The sequence below is a fragment of the Chiloscyllium plagiosum genome, unplaced genomic scaffold (assembly GCF_037043375.1).
Source record: "Chiloscyllium plagiosum isolate Xiang-an unplaced genomic scaffold, Cpla_swu_hap1 HiC_scaffold_6, whole genome shotgun sequence".
NCBI lineage: Eukaryota > Metazoa > Chordata > Chondrichthyes > Orectolobiformes > Hemiscylliidae > Chiloscyllium > Chiloscyllium plagiosum.
The window spans coordinates 81,474,435-81,493,378 of record NW_028270144.1 but is presented as its reverse complement, the minus strand read 5'-3'; the positions used below and the strand labels follow the sequence as shown (position 1 = coordinate 81,493,378).

The 18,944-nt window shown below is 41.2% G+C and overlaps 1 protein-coding gene across 3 annotated transcripts in view; it reads left to right on the top strand.

Moving 5' to 3' along the window:
• Positions 1-18,508, top strand: part of LOC122550704 (queuine/queuosine transporter SLC35F2-like) — a 68,146-nt gene extending 49,638 nt beyond the window's left edge. For all 3 annotated transcript variants that reach the window (XM_043691839.2, XM_087987793.1, XM_087987794.1), the window contains one exon: positions 18,200-18,508. In XM_043691839.2, coding sequence (XP_043547774.1) covers positions 18,200-18,415 — 216 coding nt within the window. In that variant the 3' untranslated portion in view covers positions 18,416-18,508. The remainder of the gene's footprint in view (positions 1-18,199) is intronic.
• The last annotated feature ends 436 nt before the right edge of the window (positions 18,509-18,944 follow it).

Genomic DNA, 18,944 nt, shown 5'->3' with positions numbered 1-18,944 from the left:
TATGCAATAGTGTGAGATACAGCAGGAACGGCAGCTTTGTAAGGAGTGAGAGAGAGTATGAAGGCAGTAACTTCTCAAACAGTGCTAGAAAGCAAGGACAGCAGCTTCATAAAAGACAAGAGAGAGCACAGGGAAAGCAGCTCCTGAAACAGCACAAAAGGACAGGGATAGCAGTTTCTGAACAGTGTTAGAGAGAGCATGGGAACAGCAGGTTCTGGAAAAGTGGGAGAGAAAGCAATGTTTGCAGCTTCATTAACAACTGAAAAGAATTTGAGGATAGCAGCTTCTGAAACATCGCTAGAGAGAGAGGAGACTGCAGCTACAAAGGACTGTGGGAAAGAGCAAAGACAGCAGCTTCATAAAGAGCGGGAGTGAATGGGGATAATAGCTTTTTAAAGAGCAGGAAAGAGAGAGGACAATAACTTTTGAAATAGTTTGAGAGAGGGGAAAGCAGCTCTTGAAACAACATGAGAGAAGAACAGTATGAGAGAGCCTGGACACAGTAGCTTTGAAGAACAGGACAGAGTGGAGACAGCAACATCAAAAGCAGCCCTGTAGAGAGTGGAGCAGGCAGCTTCATATAGAAAAGAATGGACCTGCATAAGAAAGGCAGTGAGGAAAGCAAGAGATGAAAACTGGCAACAGAGATTTCCTTGAGGAGAAAGTGAAGTCTGCAGATGCTGGAGATCAGAGCTGAAAATGTGTTGCTGGAAAAGCGCAGCAGGTCAGGCAGCATCCAGGGAACAGGAGAATCGACGTTTCAGGCATAAGCCCTCATTCCTCATTCCTGAAGAAGGGCTTATGCCCGAAACGTTGATTCTCCTGTTCCCTGGATGCTGCCTGACCTGCTGCGCTGTTCAAGCAACACATTTTCAACAGAGATTTCCTCCCAACTTGTTTTTAACTTGCGAAGCTGAGTATGACAGCACAGGAAAACGGGTCGGTGATTGATGAGTTTTTGTGCCCAGGGTTGTTGATATCTCTTCTGGGGTGGTGTGGAACTTTGAGTGGAGAGGAAAGCTCCAGTTGTTATGGTCTATGTAGGTAACAATGACATTGGAGAACTAGGAAAGAAGTTCTAATGATGGATTATGAGAGGCTCTGGGCTAAATTAAAAAGCAGAAACACAATCTCAGAATTGCTACTTGATCCACAGGCACGGTGGCACAGTGGTTAGCACTGCTGCCTCACAGCGCCTGAGACCCGGGTTCAATTCCCGCCTCAGGCGACTGACTTGTGGAGTTTGCACATTCTCCCCGTGTCTGCGTGGGTTTCCTCCGGGTGCTCCGGTTTCCTCCCACAATCCAAAGATGTGCAGGCCAGATGAATTGGCCATGCTAAATTGCCCGTAGTGTTAGATAATGGGTAAATGTAGGGGTATGGGTGGGTTGCGCTTCGGCGGGTCGGTGTGGACTTGTTGGGCCGAAGGGCCTGTTTCCACACTGTAATGTAATCTAATCAAATCGCCGTGAGGTAAACAAGATTAGAGAGGTAACTGCATGGCTCAAGGATTAGTGTGGGAGAAATGATTTCTGATTCCGATTCATTGGGGATTAGCACCGATACTTGGGAAAGAAAGAGCTGTTCTGTTGGGACAGGCTCTACTTAAACCAGGCTGGCATCAATGTCCTGATGATGCATATAAATAGAGCTGAAGGTAGGGTCTTAAAATAATTAATGGAGAGGTTCAATTGAATGGAATTTTTTAAAAAATCAAAACGAAAAATGAAAGCAGAAGTGGAAGGTAGTAAAAAGGCAAATGATAATCAAAGTGTGAGGAAGGGTAGAGAATTTATGCAGAAATTAAAATCCATGAAATAAAGTTTAAAAAGTCAAGGTTCTTTATCTGAATGCACAAAGCATTTGAAACATGATGGCTGAATTGATGGCACAAATATAAGTAAATGAATGTGACTTATTAGATATTATGGAGATGTAGTTGCAGGGTGAATAAGACTGGGAAGTCAATATTCAAGGATACTTGATGCTCCACAAGAAACTTAAAAAGGATGTCCTCAAGGGTAGTAATATCTACAAGCTTGTGAGGGCAGGAATAGGAGGATAGAGCAGATGAATGCATGGCTGAGGAGCTCGTGTATGGGAGAAGGATTCACATTTTTGGATCATTGGAATCTCTTTTTTGGAGTAGAAGTGACCTGTACAAGAAGGACGGATTGCACCTAAATTGGAAAGGGACTAATATACTGGCAGGGAAATTTGATAGAACTGCTTGGGAGGATTTAAACAAGTAAGGTGGGACCCAGGGAGTTAGTGAGGAAAGAGTTCGATCTGAGACGGGTACATTTGAGAACAGAAGTGAGTCAAACCGTCAGGGCAGGCAGGGACAAGGTAGGACTAATAAATTAAACTGCATTTATTTCAATGTAAGGGGCCTAACGGGGAAGGCAGATGAACTCAGGGCATGGTTAGGAACACGGGACTGGGATATCATAGCAATTACAGAAAAATGGCTCAGGGATGGGCAGGACTGGCAGCTTAATGTTCCAGGATACAAATGCTAGAGGAAGGGTAGAAAGGAAGGCAAGAGAGGAGGGGGAGTGGCATTTTTGATAAGGGATAGTATGACAGCTGTTCTGAGGGAGGATATTCACGGAAATATATCCAGGGAAGTTATTTGGTAGAACTGAGATAAGAAAGGGATGATCACCTTATTGGGATTGTATTATAGACCCTCTAATAGTCAGAGGGAAATTGAGAAACAAACTTGTAAGGAGATCTCCGCTATCTGTAAGAATAATAGTGTGGTTATGGTAGGGGATTGTAACTTTCCAAACATAGACTGGGACTGCCATAGTGTTAAAGATTTAGATGGAGAGGAATTTCTTAAGTGCGCACAAGACAATTTTCTGATTCAGTATGTGGATGTACCTACTCGAGAAGGTGCAAAACTTGACCTACTCTTGGGAAATAAGGCAGGGCAGGTGACTGAGGTGTCAGTGGGGGAGCACTTTGGGGCCACCGACCATAATTCTATTCATTTCAAAATAGTGATGGAAAAGGATAGACCAGATCTAAAAATTGAAGTTCTAAATCGGAGAAAGGCCAATTTTGACGGTATCAGGCAAGAACTTTCGAAAGCTGGTTGGAGGCAGATGTTCGCAGGTAAAGGGACGGCTGGAAAATGGGAAGCCTTCAGAAATGAGATAACAAGAATCCAGAGAAAGTATATTCCTGTCAGGGTGAAAGGGAAGGCTGGTAGGTATAGGGAATTCTGGATGTCTATAGAAATTGACGGTTTGGTTAAGAAAAAGAAGGAAACGTGTCAGGTATAGACAGGATAGATCGAGTGAATCCTTTGAAGAGTATAAAGGAAGTAGGATATACTTAAGAGGGAAATCAGGAGGGAAAAAAGGGGACATGACATAGCTTTGGCAAATAGAATTAAGGAGAATCCAAATGGGTTTTTACAAACATAGTAAGGACAAAAGGGTAACTAGGGAGAGAATAGGCCCCCTCAAAGATCACAGCAGTTCAGGCAGCATCCAAGGAGCTTCCTTAGATGCTGCCTGAACTGCTGTGCTCTTCCAGCACCACTAATCCAGAATCTGGTTTCCAGCATCTGCAGTCATTGTTTTTACCCCTCAAAGATCAGCAAGGCGGCCTTTGTGTGGAGCCACAGAAAATGGGGAGACACTAAATGAATATTGTGCATCAGTATTTACTGTGGAAAAGGATATGGAAGATATAGACTGAAGGGAAATAGATGGTGACATCTTGCAAAATGTCCAGATTACAGAAGAGGAAGTGCTGGATGTCTTGAAACGGTTAAAGGTGGATAAATCCCCAGGACCTGATCAGATGTACCCGAGAATTCTGTGGGAAGCTAGAGAAGTGATTGCTGGGCCTCTTGCTGAGATATTTGTATCATCGATAGCCACAGGTGAGGTGCCGGAAGACTGGAGGTTGGCTAACGTCAGGCCACTGTTTAAGAAGGGCAGTAAAGACAAGCCAGGGAACTATAGATCAGTGAGCCTGAAGTCGGTGGTGGGCAAGTTGTTGGAGGGAATCTTGAGGGACAGGATGTACATGTATTTGGAAAGGCAAGGACTGATTCGGGATAGTCAACATGGCTTTGTGCGTGGGAAATCATGTCTCTCAAACTTTATTGAGTTTTTTGAAGAAATAACAAAGAGGATTGATGAGGGTAGAGCAGTAGATGTGATCTATATGGACTTCAGTAAGGCGTTCAACAAGGTTCCCCATGGGAGACTGATTAGCAAGGTTAGATCTCATGGAATACAGGGAGAACTAGCCATTTGGATACAGAACTGGCTCAAAGATAGAAGACAGTGGTGGTGGAGGGTTGTTTTTCAGACTGGAGGCCTGTGACCAGTGGTGTGCCACAAGGATTGGTGCTGGGCCCTTTACTTTTTGTCATTTACATAAATGATTTGGATGCGAGCATAAGAGGTACAGTTAGTAAGTTTGCAGATGACACCAAAATTGGAGTGTAGTGGACAGCGAAGAGGGTTACCTCAGATTACAACAGGATCTGGACCAAATGGGCCAATGGGCTGAGAAGTGGCAGATGGAGTTTAATTCAGATAAATGCGCGGTGCTGCTTTTTGGGAAAGCAAATTTTAGCAGGACTTACACACTTAATGGTAAGGTCCTAGGGAGTGTTGGAGTGCAGGTTCATAGCTCCTTGAAAGTGGAGTTTTGCAGGTAGATAGGATAGTGAAGAAGGCATTTGGTATGCTTTCCTTTATTAGTCAGAGTATTGAGTACAGGGGTTGGGAGGTCATGTTGCGGCTGTACAGGACATTGGTTAGGCCATTGTTGGAATATTGCGTGCAATTCTGGTCTCCATCCTATCGGAAAGATGTTGTGAAACTTGAAAGGGTTCAGAAAAGATTTACAAGGATGTTGCCAGAGTTAGAGGATTTGAGCTATAGGGAGAGGCTGAACAGACTGGGGCTGTTTTCCCTGGAGGGTCAGAGGCTGAGGAGTGACCTTATAGAGGTTTACAAAATTATGAGGGGCATGGATAGGATAAATAGACAAAGTATTTTCCCTGGTGTCTGGGAGTCCAGAACTAGAGGACATAGGTTTAGCGTGATACATGTATGGAATGAGCTGCCAGAGGATGTAGTGGAGGCTGGTACAATTGCAGCATTTAAGAGGCATTTGGATGGGTATATGAATAGGAAGGATTTGGACAGATATGGGCCGGGACCAGGCAGGTGGGACTAGATTGGATTGGGATATCTGTTTGGGGTCTGTTTCCCTGCTGTACATCTCTATGACTCTATGTTCATAAAAGAATGCTTCAGTGCAGTGCTGAATAATGACATAGATACAATGGATCATGATGTGGAATCAATTTAGGTTAAAATCCTGGAATCCCCTCATAATGGCATTGTGGGTCTAGCCTAGAGTACATGGACTGCAGTCATTTAAGAAGGCAGCTCACCATCACCTTCTCAAGGGCAACAAGGGATGGGTAATAAATGCTGGCCCAGCCAATGATAGCCAATTGTGGAAATAAGGAGTGGAAAGGGAAATAAGTCACATTTTGGAGTCATCTATAGGCCCCCAAAGAGTTGCTTCATTGTTGGATAAATCAAGAAATAATGAAGGCGTGTAAGAAGGGCATACAACTGTCATGGATGCTCTTAATATGCTATTGACTGACAAATCAGATGGCAAAGGTGATCTGGAAGTAAAATTTGTAGAATGTATCAGCGATTGTTTCTTGGAGCGGCACATACTAGAATTTACTCAGGAACAGGCTGTTTAGATCAAGCAGTGTATAATGAAGTTGGATTAATAAGAGATTGCTTGTGAGACAGCTTTGAAAGCTAAAGTATAGACATCTTTCATTTATCCAATCAGGGTGCTCTTCAAAAGGCTATTGCATATATAGAGCCTTACTGAGGCCACATCTGGAGAAGTGTGTGTGGGTTTGGTCTCCTTGCCCATGGAAAGACAGACTTGGCATAGAGACAGTATAATGAAGGTTCTCCAAACCATTGTCTTCAACTTGAACAAAGGCAGTTTGACAGGTATGAAGAAAATGTCTGAAGTGGGTTGTAAAAATAGACTAAGGAATAAGTCAGTGGATGAAAGAGAGTCACTAAAGTAAGTATTGGACCCTTGGAAGACATGACTTGGGAATTAATAACTAGGAACAGAAAAATGGCAGATAGCTCAAAGAAATATCTTGCTTCAGTCTTCAAAGTGGAGGATATTACAAACATCCTAAAGATAGCAGTTAAGTAAGATGCTAATGGGAGAGAAGACCTTATGATAGTCGAAATCACGAACTAATGGGACCAAAGGCAAACAGGTTGTTAAGCATTCATGTCTACTGGTGATTCAAGGCACTAACTAAACAACTGCGGTTTCAGGTTAAAACCTTAAGCCTCATGAACACATTAAGGACTTTAAACTGAGAGGAGCTGACAAAGATGGATTCACTTTTGTTCATATCAGGTGAAGGAAAATGTGGCAGTGTTGGACTTATCTCGACTAGAAAACATTAGCTGTTGGCCTTAGACCTTTTTGGAACATTTAGGTTGGAACTTTGCTTGGCTCCCAACATGAGCATCTACATCAGAGGTGTCTGGGGTGATGTTCTTTTGTTTAAAAGTGAATGAGAGTTTTATTATTGGTAAATATCGAGATTAAAGCTTTGATCCAAAACCTCAACGTTGGACCATCTTGAACAGAAACTGTGAAATTTGTGTTTCTGGACAACATGATCAAAAGCTGTATGCAGATGATGAAATTGTTGAATCCTTTGTTACAGCTTTGAAGTGCATCGGTAATGATTGCCCAGTCAAGTGACAACCTGTTCATGTTTAACAAGAAAAGATAGCTTTTGACCAGCAGTGGAGGTTGTAAGTATAATCAGTCAGAGCATTTTGAAGTTGAGGCTGGATCCTTTGAGAATCAGGATTGCTGAAGCGTAGGTTTGGAACGAATCAGACATTACTTTCAAGTGAGCTAATGGCTTCTCAGAGTTTGAGTTAAAGCTTTGTTCATTTTAGCTTCACCTTTAGAAAGTCGATATGACTAATAAGCTGAAAAATGCAGTTTCCAAAACCTTGTTATTTTTGTGAAAAGAATTTTTCAATGTCTATGTCCATATGTGCTGGTTCCAATGGTTAAGTTTTGACATAAAGAAGATGTTCTCTTCATGAGTACATGAGCTGTTATTATTTAATAATTGCTATCACTAGAAAGACAAAGTTCAGAAACAAAGTAAGAGGAGTTGGAATTATAGCATATTTTAGTTGTAAATGAAAACAGTTATACTGAGGTTCAGTTTCAGAGTAATCTCTCCAAAACATCAATATCTACATCATATTGGGTATTAAAAATCAAACTGTTCTGGGAAGCACCTCCACATAATATGCAGACTTTCAGCACTTTACAGGGCAATAAAAGTGATGAAATGTTGTATATGCCTAGAATAAACCCTTATCCTGTCACATTCGGCCTAACACTTTGGCTGTATCTGCTATGAACTGTATGCATAGTTTCTTTCCACCTATCAACTTCTGAGGAACTCCATCAGCATCCTTCAAATTCTATCAGTTTTCATTAACTTTCTAAATTTGCATATCAGTGATATCAAACTTAACTGGTGTCAGCATGAACACTTATTCAAATGTATTTTGACCAAGAAACTCTAATGGTATTCAGGAAACATTCTCCTATACAATATTGAAGAAAGGTCATTACCACCATCATAGGGTTCAATAATTTTTAACTGTTCCTCAAATATCTTGAAGCATGAAGGAGCACTTTTAATTGATTTACAGAAGGATAGCCAGTATGGTAGAAATAATCAGCCAACTTCATTTCTAAGTATTGGTTAATCAAGGTATTGTGCAATTTTATCATACCTGTATCCTATGCTTCGTATTAAAAGCCAAAATATGATTGGTACTTTAGAAAATAGTTTTTTCTACCTATGCTCTCACCTTCATGGAATTGTGTACTTAAACCATAGATCTCTATTCTACATCATTTTTATAATTGTATTCCCAATACTCAACTATAAACTATCTGTGTATACTGAGAACAAAAACTGGCCCTATACTGACCCTTCCAACCCTTCTCCAAAATACACATCCACATTAACTTATCTATTTTTTTCTTGTCTGTCAACCAACATTTCCTGTTAGATCACGGACCTGAGTATTTTCTTGTGAGACAGCTTTGAAAGCTAAAGTATAGACATCTTTCATTTATCCAAACAGGGTGCTCTTCAAAAGGCTATTGCATATAGAGAGCCTTACTGAGGCTACACCTGGAGAAGTGTTGTGGGTTTGGTCTCCTTGCCCATGGAAAGACAGACTTGGCATAGAGACAGTATAATGAAGGTTCTCCAAACAAATTCCTAGAATAAGGCCATTGTCCTTTGAGGAAGGCGGAAATAGTCTGGGTCTACATTCTCTGGAGACTAGAAGAATCACCACAGCCACAGGTCATCACTGCAGGAGTTTCTTAGGACAGTGTCCCAGGCCCGACCACCTACAGCTGTTTCATCAGTGACCATTCCTTTCACCATAGTGTGGGAAGTGAGAATTTTCAGTGATAATAGCATCATGCTCTGTCTCATTTGTGGGTCCTCAGATACTGAAACAGTCCATGTCCATATTGCTGTAAGACCTGGTTAGCATTCATATCATTGATACTGTCCAGAACAAAGCAGCATGTTTGACTGGCACCACATCTACAAACATCTACTCACTCCACTACCAACCCTCAATGTATTATCCACAAGATGCACTACAATAACAGCACCAAGAATCCTTAGACACCCGTGACTTTTACCACCTTGAAGGAGAAGGGCAGCAGATGATTGGGAACAACAGCATCTGCAAGTTTCTTCCAAGGCACATATATTCTGATGGAACTAACTTGCTGATCCTTCAGTGCCACTGTGTTAAAATCCTGGACTTCCTAACAGCACTGTGAATGATCCTGCACCACAAGGAATGCAGCAGTTCAAGAAGGCAGCTCACTACCACATTCTCAAGGACAACCAGATGCCAACAATGGGTTGGAAGATGCAAAGTCACCTTTTCTTTCTTCTGGTAACTGATTATTTTTGGGTGGCACAAAAATAAATGCTGGCTTAGGCAGTGACACCTACATCTCATGGTGCAAATAAAAGAAGAGATAGGATCTCACTCAAACATACACAATTTTTACAGGGATATATGCAGGAAGGGTGTTTCTCCTGACCATGGGAGTCTTGAACCATGAGACACAGCCTCAGAATAAGGGACAACCTTTTAGGATTGAGATGAGGATGAATTTCTTTACTCAGAGGTGGTGAATCTTTGGAATTTTTCACTCAGAGGGTTGTGAAGGCTCAGTCATTGCATGTTCAAGATAGAAATTGATGGCTTTTTGTATACTATAAACAGGGAAATGGGGATAGTGCAGAAAAATGGTGTTGCAATCAAAGATCTCATTGAATGGTGGAGCAAACTTACAGGTTGAATGCTTTACTTCTGCTTCTATTTCATATGTTCTTAATTATCAAACAAGATTTCGCTTTAACAAATCTGCTGGCTGTCCTTGAATTAAACCTTGTATTTAGCATTTCTCACCAATTTTAACTCAATTTGTAGATCCTAAGCAAGTCCACCACAGTTAATAGACTTGTGGTTGATAGTAACTTGATTTATTCTTCTCTCCAGTTTTGAACAAAACTCTTGAGAAGAAGCTAAAGGCATAAATCCAATTCAAATTTAAATCAGTGAATTTCCATTTTCAGTACTCTGGGAATTCATTTCATCAGCCACTATTAAATTGCAGTTTACTAACAATAATTCTTCACTTCAGACCACTTGAATTTTATTCCTCCAAAGTTTTGCATAAATTGGCATTACCTGAATGCGATTCTAATCCTGGGATTGAAAGTCTTTATTTAGTCATCACAAGCTGTCTCTTTCTCATGTGCACAGTGGCTCAGTAGGTTAGCACTGCTACCTCACGACACCAGGAACCTGGGCTTGATTCCACTCTCAGGTGACTGTCTATGTGGAGTTTGCACATTCTCTTGTGTCTGTGTGGTTTCCTTCAGATGCTCTGATTTCCTCCCATAGTCCAAACTTTGCGGGTTAGGATTGGCCATGGGAATTGTTAAATTGTAGGGATAGGGTAAATGTGGACTTGATGGATCAATGGCCTGTACCCACATTGAAGAGATTCTAGGATTGCCATCGGTGAGTCCTTGGTAGTTATTGAGAGAACAATGGACAAGACTAAACAAATGTAGAGAACTACTGGAGGAAATGAAAATAAATATGACAAAAATGGTATTTCTTTTTGATACTTCATAACTTGATTAGTAACATTGATGTCCATACACATGACTTCCTTTGAAAATTAACTTTTTGTTCATTTGAGAACTCTGAATGAAGAAATAACTGAAGATTCAATAATTGTTAAATAATAATTCATGATGTCGCAACATCATTATGTGGCATAATTGCAATCAGTATTCTGTGTTCATAAGTCAACCTAACTGATGCACCCACAGTTTTTGATAATATTGCATTTAATTTATGTTAGATTTTATTGTTAGAAGATCAGAAAGTTGTTCTAAAGTGCTTGGCAATAGTATCGACAATTAAAGATTACATCCCCAGTAACAGACTTCAGGCTTTTTCTTGGTTAGATAATTACAGAATGGTGCAAAGGTTGGTGTCTCCCAGTAGCAGTGTGTAGGAGGATACCATGGAAACCAAAAGAAAAATATCAAGTCACTACTGCGATTAACATCAACCTCCTACTGTGATCTAATACACCACTTTATATCAACCAGTCAACTAATATGAAAGGTTACCATTAAAATTCTTCCCTGTTTCTTTTTTAAGATAACTATTAAAGGTTAATTCTTGAATCTGTTCTCAGCTGTGTCTATTTGTGGGTGGAATGCATTGCACAATAGTTACCATAGTTACATATTTAATTAATCATTCTTATGCTTCTACATTAAAAAGAAACTATCTGAAAAGTATCATAGACTGCAAACTGCTAATAGACATTTCTGAATTTCAGACTTTAGAGGTGGGTTTTTATGTAGAGAAGGTCTTATCTGTATGAGATAAGAATGCAGAAACAGAATTTCAGATATTGTATCTCATGTGCTCAGTTATATTTTAGTTATAAATTCATTTTGGTCAAACTAATACAACCGAAAAAGTAGCAAGCTTGAGGACTGAGAGCAATTTAGAATTCAGCAGAGGACCATGACGTGAAAAAAGTATAAGAGTAAATTTCAAGGCACATAAAAGTGGACAGTAAGAGCTTCTATAACACTATCTAAACAAAAAAAGATTAGTGAGGACGAATGTAGACCCTTTAGTGTCTGAAATCGAAGAATTGATAATGGAGAACAAGGAAATGACAGAACATTTATGTAATTACTTTTGTCCTGTCTTCACAATTGAAATCACAAATAACTTACCAAAAGTGCTAAGAAAGGAAGGATCTTTTGGATAGGAGGCACTGAAGGAAATTAGAGTCATAGAGTTATGGAGGTATATAGCATGGAAGCAGACCCTTTGGTCCAACTCATCCATGTCGACCAGATATCCAAATTAATCTAGTCCCATTTGCCAGCACTTGGCCCATATCTCTTCAAACCCTTTCTATTCATATACCTATGCCTTTTAAATGTTGTAATTGTACCAGCCTACACCACTTCCTCTGGCAGCTCATTCCATACACGCACCACCGTCTGCATGAAAAAGTTGCCCCTAAGGTTCCTTTTAAATCTTTTCCCCTCTCACCTTAAACCTATGCTCTCCAGTTTGGACATCCCACCCAGGGAAAAAGACCTTGGCTATTCACCCTATCTATGCCCCTCATGATTTTATAAACCTTTATTAAGTCACTCCTCAGTCTCCAACACTCCAGAGAATATAGCCCCAGCCTATTTAGCCTCTCCTTATAACTCAAGCCTTCAATCCTGGCAATATGCTTGTAAATCTTTTCTGAACCCTTTCAAGTTTCATAACATCCTGCCTCTAGCAGGAGGATCAGAATTGAATGCAGTAACCCAAAACTGGCCTAAAAATTAGAACTCATAAAACAAAAAGTGCTGGAGAAATTAATGGGACTTAACAACTGATAAATCTCCAGGGTTTGATAATCTACATGCTGGAGTATTAAAAGAGTGCTCAATGAAATTAAGGACACGTTGTCTGTCATCTTCCATAATTCTGCAGATTCTGGAATTGACCCAGCAGACTGAAGGGTGGAAAATGTAATCTCCCTGTTTAAAAAGAAGGCAAAGGAAAAATGGCGAATTAAAGACTGGTTACTCCAACATCAGTGATATGCAAAATGCTGGAGAACATTACAAAAAATGTGATAAAAAACCGCTTAGAAAATACCAAAAAAATTACACAAAGTCAACGTGGATTATGAAAGGGAAATGGTGTTTGATAAACCTATTGGAATGTTTTGAAGTGGTAACTAATACCTCTTCACTGAGGGTGAACCAGTAATATGGTGTATTTGGATTTTCAAAAAACTTGTGATCAAGTCCCACAAAATAGGTTACTGTGCCAAATTGAAGCACATGGTTGATAATATATTGGCATGGACTAAGAATTTGTTAGCGGAGCGTGGGAATAAGTGGGTAATTTTCAGAATGCAAAGCAATAACAACTGGGGTATCACAGATATTAGATTGGATTTCAGATATTCGCAATTGATATCAATTATTTGGATGAGTTAATCAAGTGTAATATTTCCAAGTTTGCTTATGACACAAAACTACAGGAGTGTGAGTGATGAGAAGAAGATAATCTATTTCAAACTTTGGAGATGCCGGTGTTGGACTGGGATGTACAAAGTTAAAAATCACACAACACCAGGTTATAGTCCAACAGGTTTAATTGGAAGCACTAGCTTTCGGAGTGCTGCTCCTTCATCAGGTGGTTGAGTATAAGATCATAAGACACAGAATTTATAGCAAAAGTTTATAATGTGATGTAACTGAAATTATATATTGAAAAAGATCTGGATTGTTTGTTAAGTCTCTTATCTTTTACAATGAACATGTTGGTTTCCATTCTTTCATATGTAAATCTCAGAACTTTTTTAAAGTTACATTCTCAAGTGAACTTTAACAACTGATGTCATGTTGGCCCAGATAATGCATTTAAGGTGTGAGGTGCCCTGTGTGAGGCTGTCTGTGTCACAATGTTCAGACTGATTCTAATCTAAAAACCAGATTTACAGAATCTTACATGGATTCAGGCAGTTTTTGAACAAAATAAAATGTAATTCTGCAAGTACAAATTCACCCCACAAACTTATATGTGTGTGGTGTGTGTGTGTGTGTGTGTGTGTGTGTGGAGGTGGGGTGGGGTGGGGGCATTATGAGTGTCTGTGAGAGAGTGTGCGTGCGTGAGTGTGAGTGAGAGCTTGTGTATAAGAGAGGGTCTGCATGAGTAGGGGTGTGTGTGTGTGTGGTCACCTGTAGAGTGACATGAACCCAAGGTCCTGGTTGAGGCCATCCCCATGGCTATGGAACTTAGCTATCAGCCTCTGTTCGGCCACTTTGCTTTGTTGCCTGTCCTGAAGTCTGCCTTGGAGGAGAGACACCTGTTGGTCCAAAGTTGAATGTGCTAGACTGCTGAAGTGTTCTCCGACTGGAAGGGAACATTTCTGTGTGTTGATTGTTGTGCGGTGTCCATTCATCCATTGCCGTAGCCTCTACTTGGTACCATACCTCAGGGCATCCTTGCCTGCAGCGTATGAGATAGACAACGTTGGCCGAGTCACATGAGTACCTGCCACATGTGTAATGGGGGTATCTATGTCGACGCTCTGACATGTCTTGCAACGTCTACCATGACAACGTTGTATGGTGTGTCCTGAAAGATGGGTAGTTTGCTACAAACCATGATCTGTTTGAGTTTTGGTGGTTGTTTAAAGGTGAGAAGTGCACGCCAAGAACAAGAAAGTGGACAAACTAGGCATCACCACCAACAGTAGCCAAGCCCACACTGGCACCACAGTTGAAAACGTTATCCCCGCGGGGAAGTCGATCGTCAACTTATCGAACCACACTCTTCAACCAGAAGAGTTCATAGCAGGGGTCTCAATTTCTGTCCCACCACCAAAATGGACCCCGTCGGTCTTGCAGCAGACATGGAGGAATTCATCAGACGAATGAGACTCTGGGAATTCTTTCAAGGCACCAGCAGTGATCCCAGTGAACCCACTAAGGAACTGGAACAGTCATGAAAGGGATCCGTGGAGGACCGATCAAAGAAGAAGTCGACTTGGAAACCACCGGAGGGCCGCCCCCTGGGCTTGCCATATCTGCTCAAACCGTCAGGAAATATATAAATGCCAGATTCATCAGCTGCACCCACAAGTTAAAGCAGAACATCACCCGATCACAATGCAATGCCGTCCATGCTCTCAAAACCAATCACAACATTGTCATCAAACCAGCAGATAAAGGAGGAGCCATCTTCATTCAGAATAGAACAGATTACTGCAAGGAAGTGTACTGACAACTGAGCAACCAAGAACACTACAGGCAAGTAAACACATTGATCAGAACTTTGAATCCAGTCCTTCAGAGTTCTCTACACGCCCTCATCCCACGTACTTTTCGCAAACGTGACTTCTACTGCCTTCCGAAGATACACAAAGCCAACATACCAGGAAGTCCCATCATATCAGGAAATGGGACCCTGTGTGGGAACCTTTTGGCTATGTCAAAGGCTCTTGAAACCCATTGTACAGGGGACCCCCAGCTTCTGTCACGACACTACAGATTTCTTACAGACACTCAGCACCCACGGACCAGTCGATCCGGGAACATTCCTCATCATAATGGATGTTTCAGCACTCTACACCAGCATCTCCCACAATGACAACATTGCAGCAACAGCCTCAACGCCAACAACTGCTAATCTCCGAGCACAGTCCTACAACTCATCCGTTTTATCTCGACCACAACATTTTCACCTTTGACAGCCAGTTCTTCATCCAGACACATGGAACAGCCATGGGGACAAATTTTGCACCCCAATATGCCAACATGTTTATGCACAGGTTCGAACAAGACTTCTTCTCTACACAGGACCTCCAACCAATACTATACACGAGGTACATTGACAACATTTTCTTCCTCTGGACCCATGGCCAGAAGTCGCTGGAAAAAATGTTAGTGATATCAACAAGTTTCATTCCACCATCAAACTCACCATGGTCTACCTCTCCTATTTGTCTTATTCTTGGACACATGTATCTCCATCAAGAATGGGCACCTCAGCACTTTCCTCAACTGAAAACCCACGGATAACCTCATGATGCTACACTTCTCCAGCTTCCACCTGAAACATATCAAGCCAGCCATCCCCTAGGGACAAGTCCTGCACACATACAGGATCTGTTCAGTTGAGGAGGAACGTGATGGGCACCTGGAAGTACTCAAGGTTGCCCTCATAAGAACAGGGTACGATGCTCAACTCATCGACTGCCAGTTCTGATGTGCCACAGCAAGAAACTGTAATGACCTCCTCAGGAGACAGACACATGCTGCAACCAATAGAGTACCCTTCGTTGTCCAGTACCTCCCAGGAAATGAAAAACTACTCCATGTTCTTCGCAGCCTGCAACACATTATCAATGAGGATGAACACCTCGCCAAGACCTTCCCCACACCTCCACTTCTCGCCTTAAACAACCACCAAACCTCAAACAGATCATTATTCGTAGGAAACTGCCCAGCTTTCAGGACAACACCATACAACCTTGTCATGGTAGATGCTGCAAGACGTGTCAGAATGTCGACACGGATACCACCATTATGCGTGGGGACACCTCCCACCATGTACGTGGCGGGTACTCATGCGACTCAGCCAACATTGTCTATCTCATATGCTGCAGGCAAGGATGCCCTGAGGCATGGTACATTGGTGAGATCGAGCAGAGGCTACAGCAATGGATGAATGGACACTGCACAACAATCAACAGACAGGAGTGTTCTTTCCCAGCCAGAGGACATTCGACCTCGGACCATCGGGCGACCGTCCTCCAAAGCGGACTTTGGGACAGGCTACAACGCAAAGTGGCTGAGCAGAGACTGATAACCAAGTTCAGTACCCCTGGGAATGGCCTCAACCTGGACCTTGGGTTCATATCACTCTACAGGTGACCCCACTGCACTACACACAGACACAGACAGACACATGCACACACACAGACAGATGCACACTCACAGACATACACACACACACTCTTAGACACCCATACACTCACGCAGACCCTCTCTCATACACAAGCCCTCTCTCATATGCTCAGACATTCACTTCCACACTCACATGCACACATGCACCCCTTCACAGACTTATACTCCTTTACACACACGCATACACTCTCTCTCTCTCTCTCTCTCTCTCTCTCTCTCTATCTCTCACTCACAGACATTCATAAGAACCCCCCCCTCCCCTCCCCAACACACACACACATAGGTTTGTGGGATGAATTTGTACTTGCAGAATTACATTTTACTTTGCTGAAAAACTGCATGAATCCATGTAAGATTCTGTAAATCCGTTTTTTAGATTCGAATCAGTCTGAACATTGTGGCACAGACAGTCTCACACAGGGCACTTCACACCTTAAATGCATTATCAGGGCCAACATGACACCAATTGTTAAAAATCACTTGAGAATGTAACTTTAAAAAAGTTCTGTGATTTACATATGAAAGAACTGAAACCAATATGTTCATTCTAAAAGATGAGAGACTTAACAAACAATCCAGGTCTTTTTCAATTTTATCACACTGTAAATGTTTGCTATAAATTCTGTGTCTTACAATGTTATACTCCACAACCACCTGATGAAGGAGCAGCGCTCTGAAAGCTAGTACTGCCAAATAAACCTGTTGGACTATAACCTGATGTTGTGTGATTTTTAACCTATTTCAAACTGTAATGGGTCTACATTTGTTTTCATTTTTTTACATACTTATAGAAGCTCTTGCTGTCTGCCTTTATGTTCCTTGCAAGTTTTACCCTCATACTCCGTTTTTTCCCCTCATAATCACCTCTTGATCCTGTTTCATTGAATTCTAAACTGTTCCAAGTCTGCAGCTTGCTATATTTTTCAGCAGGTTTATATCAATCCTCTTTGTTTCTAATACTATTTTTAATATATTTTGTTAACCATGGTTAAGCCACTTTTCCTGTTCTATTCTTTTGTCCAAAAGGAATGCATATTCAGGCAAGTTCAGTGAGTGAGCAAATATATAGCAGTCGCAGTATGACTTGGAGAAAGGTGATGTTGTCTACTTTGTTCGGAAAACAGAATGGCAGAGTGTTATTTAAATAGTGATAGATTGAGAAATGTTGTTGTCCACAGGGACCTGGGTATCCTTGTGCACCAGTCACTGAAAGCAAGCATGGAAGTGCAACAAGCATATAGAAAGGCAAGGTTTATTGCAGGAGGGTGTGAGTGCAGGAAGAAGGAAGTCTTACTGACTTGATGAGGCCATATTATTGTTGTTTTCAATTTTGGTCTTCTTACCTAAGAAACGATATACTTACATAAGAGGGAGTGCAGCAAAGATTCCTGGAATGAGAGGTTTGCTGTGTGAGGAGAGATCAGGTTGAGCAGGATGGTATTTTCTCTGAGTTTGGAAAAATGAGAGGGTATCTCATTGAATAGTATAAAATTCTATTAGGGCTAGACAGATCAATGCAGAGATGATGTTTCCTGAGCTGAGGAGTCCAAAACAAAAAGTCACAGTCTCAGGATATGCAGTAGGCCATTTCAGACTGAGATGAAAGAGATTTCCTCAGTCAGAGAATGGTGAACCTGTGGAATTCTCTACCACACAGAAGGTGATGAGGTTCACAAATATTTTGCAGAAAGAACTAGATAGATTTCTAGAAGCTGTAAGTGCCAACAATATGGAGGGAGAATGGTTTTGAGAGTAAGGATCAACCTTGATCATGTTGAATGGCAGAGTGGGCTCAAGTCACTGAATGGTTGACTCCTTTCCTTATTTGTTTCAATGCTTCTGTGTGCTGTTAAGTAGAAAACTTGAAGTTGAAACGTTTCATATATTTGGGGAGTTTAGCAACAATATGATTTACTTAAATTGAATTAATATGTAAAGATTGAAAAGCCTCAGAATAGTTGAATTTTCAATTCTTTTCTTTATTAGTTTTCAGTACTGTATGTCCTGGCATTTGCGATCATTATGGTTGGATTTGTTCTTTACAACACCACTCCATCACACGTTGCTGAGGTCCAGATTCAACATCAAACTGCAGCCAGTGGATTTGATGACTCTGTTCGTGTAAATTACATCAATACCCAAGAACCTACTATTCGTTTTACCTCCACAGACCACCCTGTGGTTACAGTTGTGCAACTGTAAAGATCTTTTCGCACTGCTTGTCATGTTTTTAAATGCATTTATTCTGTTTCTTTACATGGAGATACAATTAAAATTCCTTAAGAGTAAACAAGTTTCCCTTTATTAAATTAAACATAAGGCAACTATATTTTACATTGTGCAAACAGTTACAGTACAGAACCAACAATCATGTTCAGATTCAAAAATAATACCTTTGCTCACATCAGTCTTTCTATGTAAATATGACTGTTTACTGGCTTAGTGGGAGATACATTTTTGTCTTGTTCAGGCATTGGTTGAGTTTAGACAGATGCAGATGTTATGACTGCCTTATATTTTTCAGGGTTTCAATTGGCAGGATGGGCTAAGGGTCAGTCAAAAAGTGGGGGAGGGCTAATTGGATGAGCTATACATCCCAGAGACCACTTTGAATAGTTCAAGATTAAAAATAAAAATATATAACTGAAAGAGCATCTACCTTCATTCTGCTGCCTCCACCATTGGTCCTGAGCCCTGAGCATGATTCCTGCACCTCCATCCTTCCTCTACC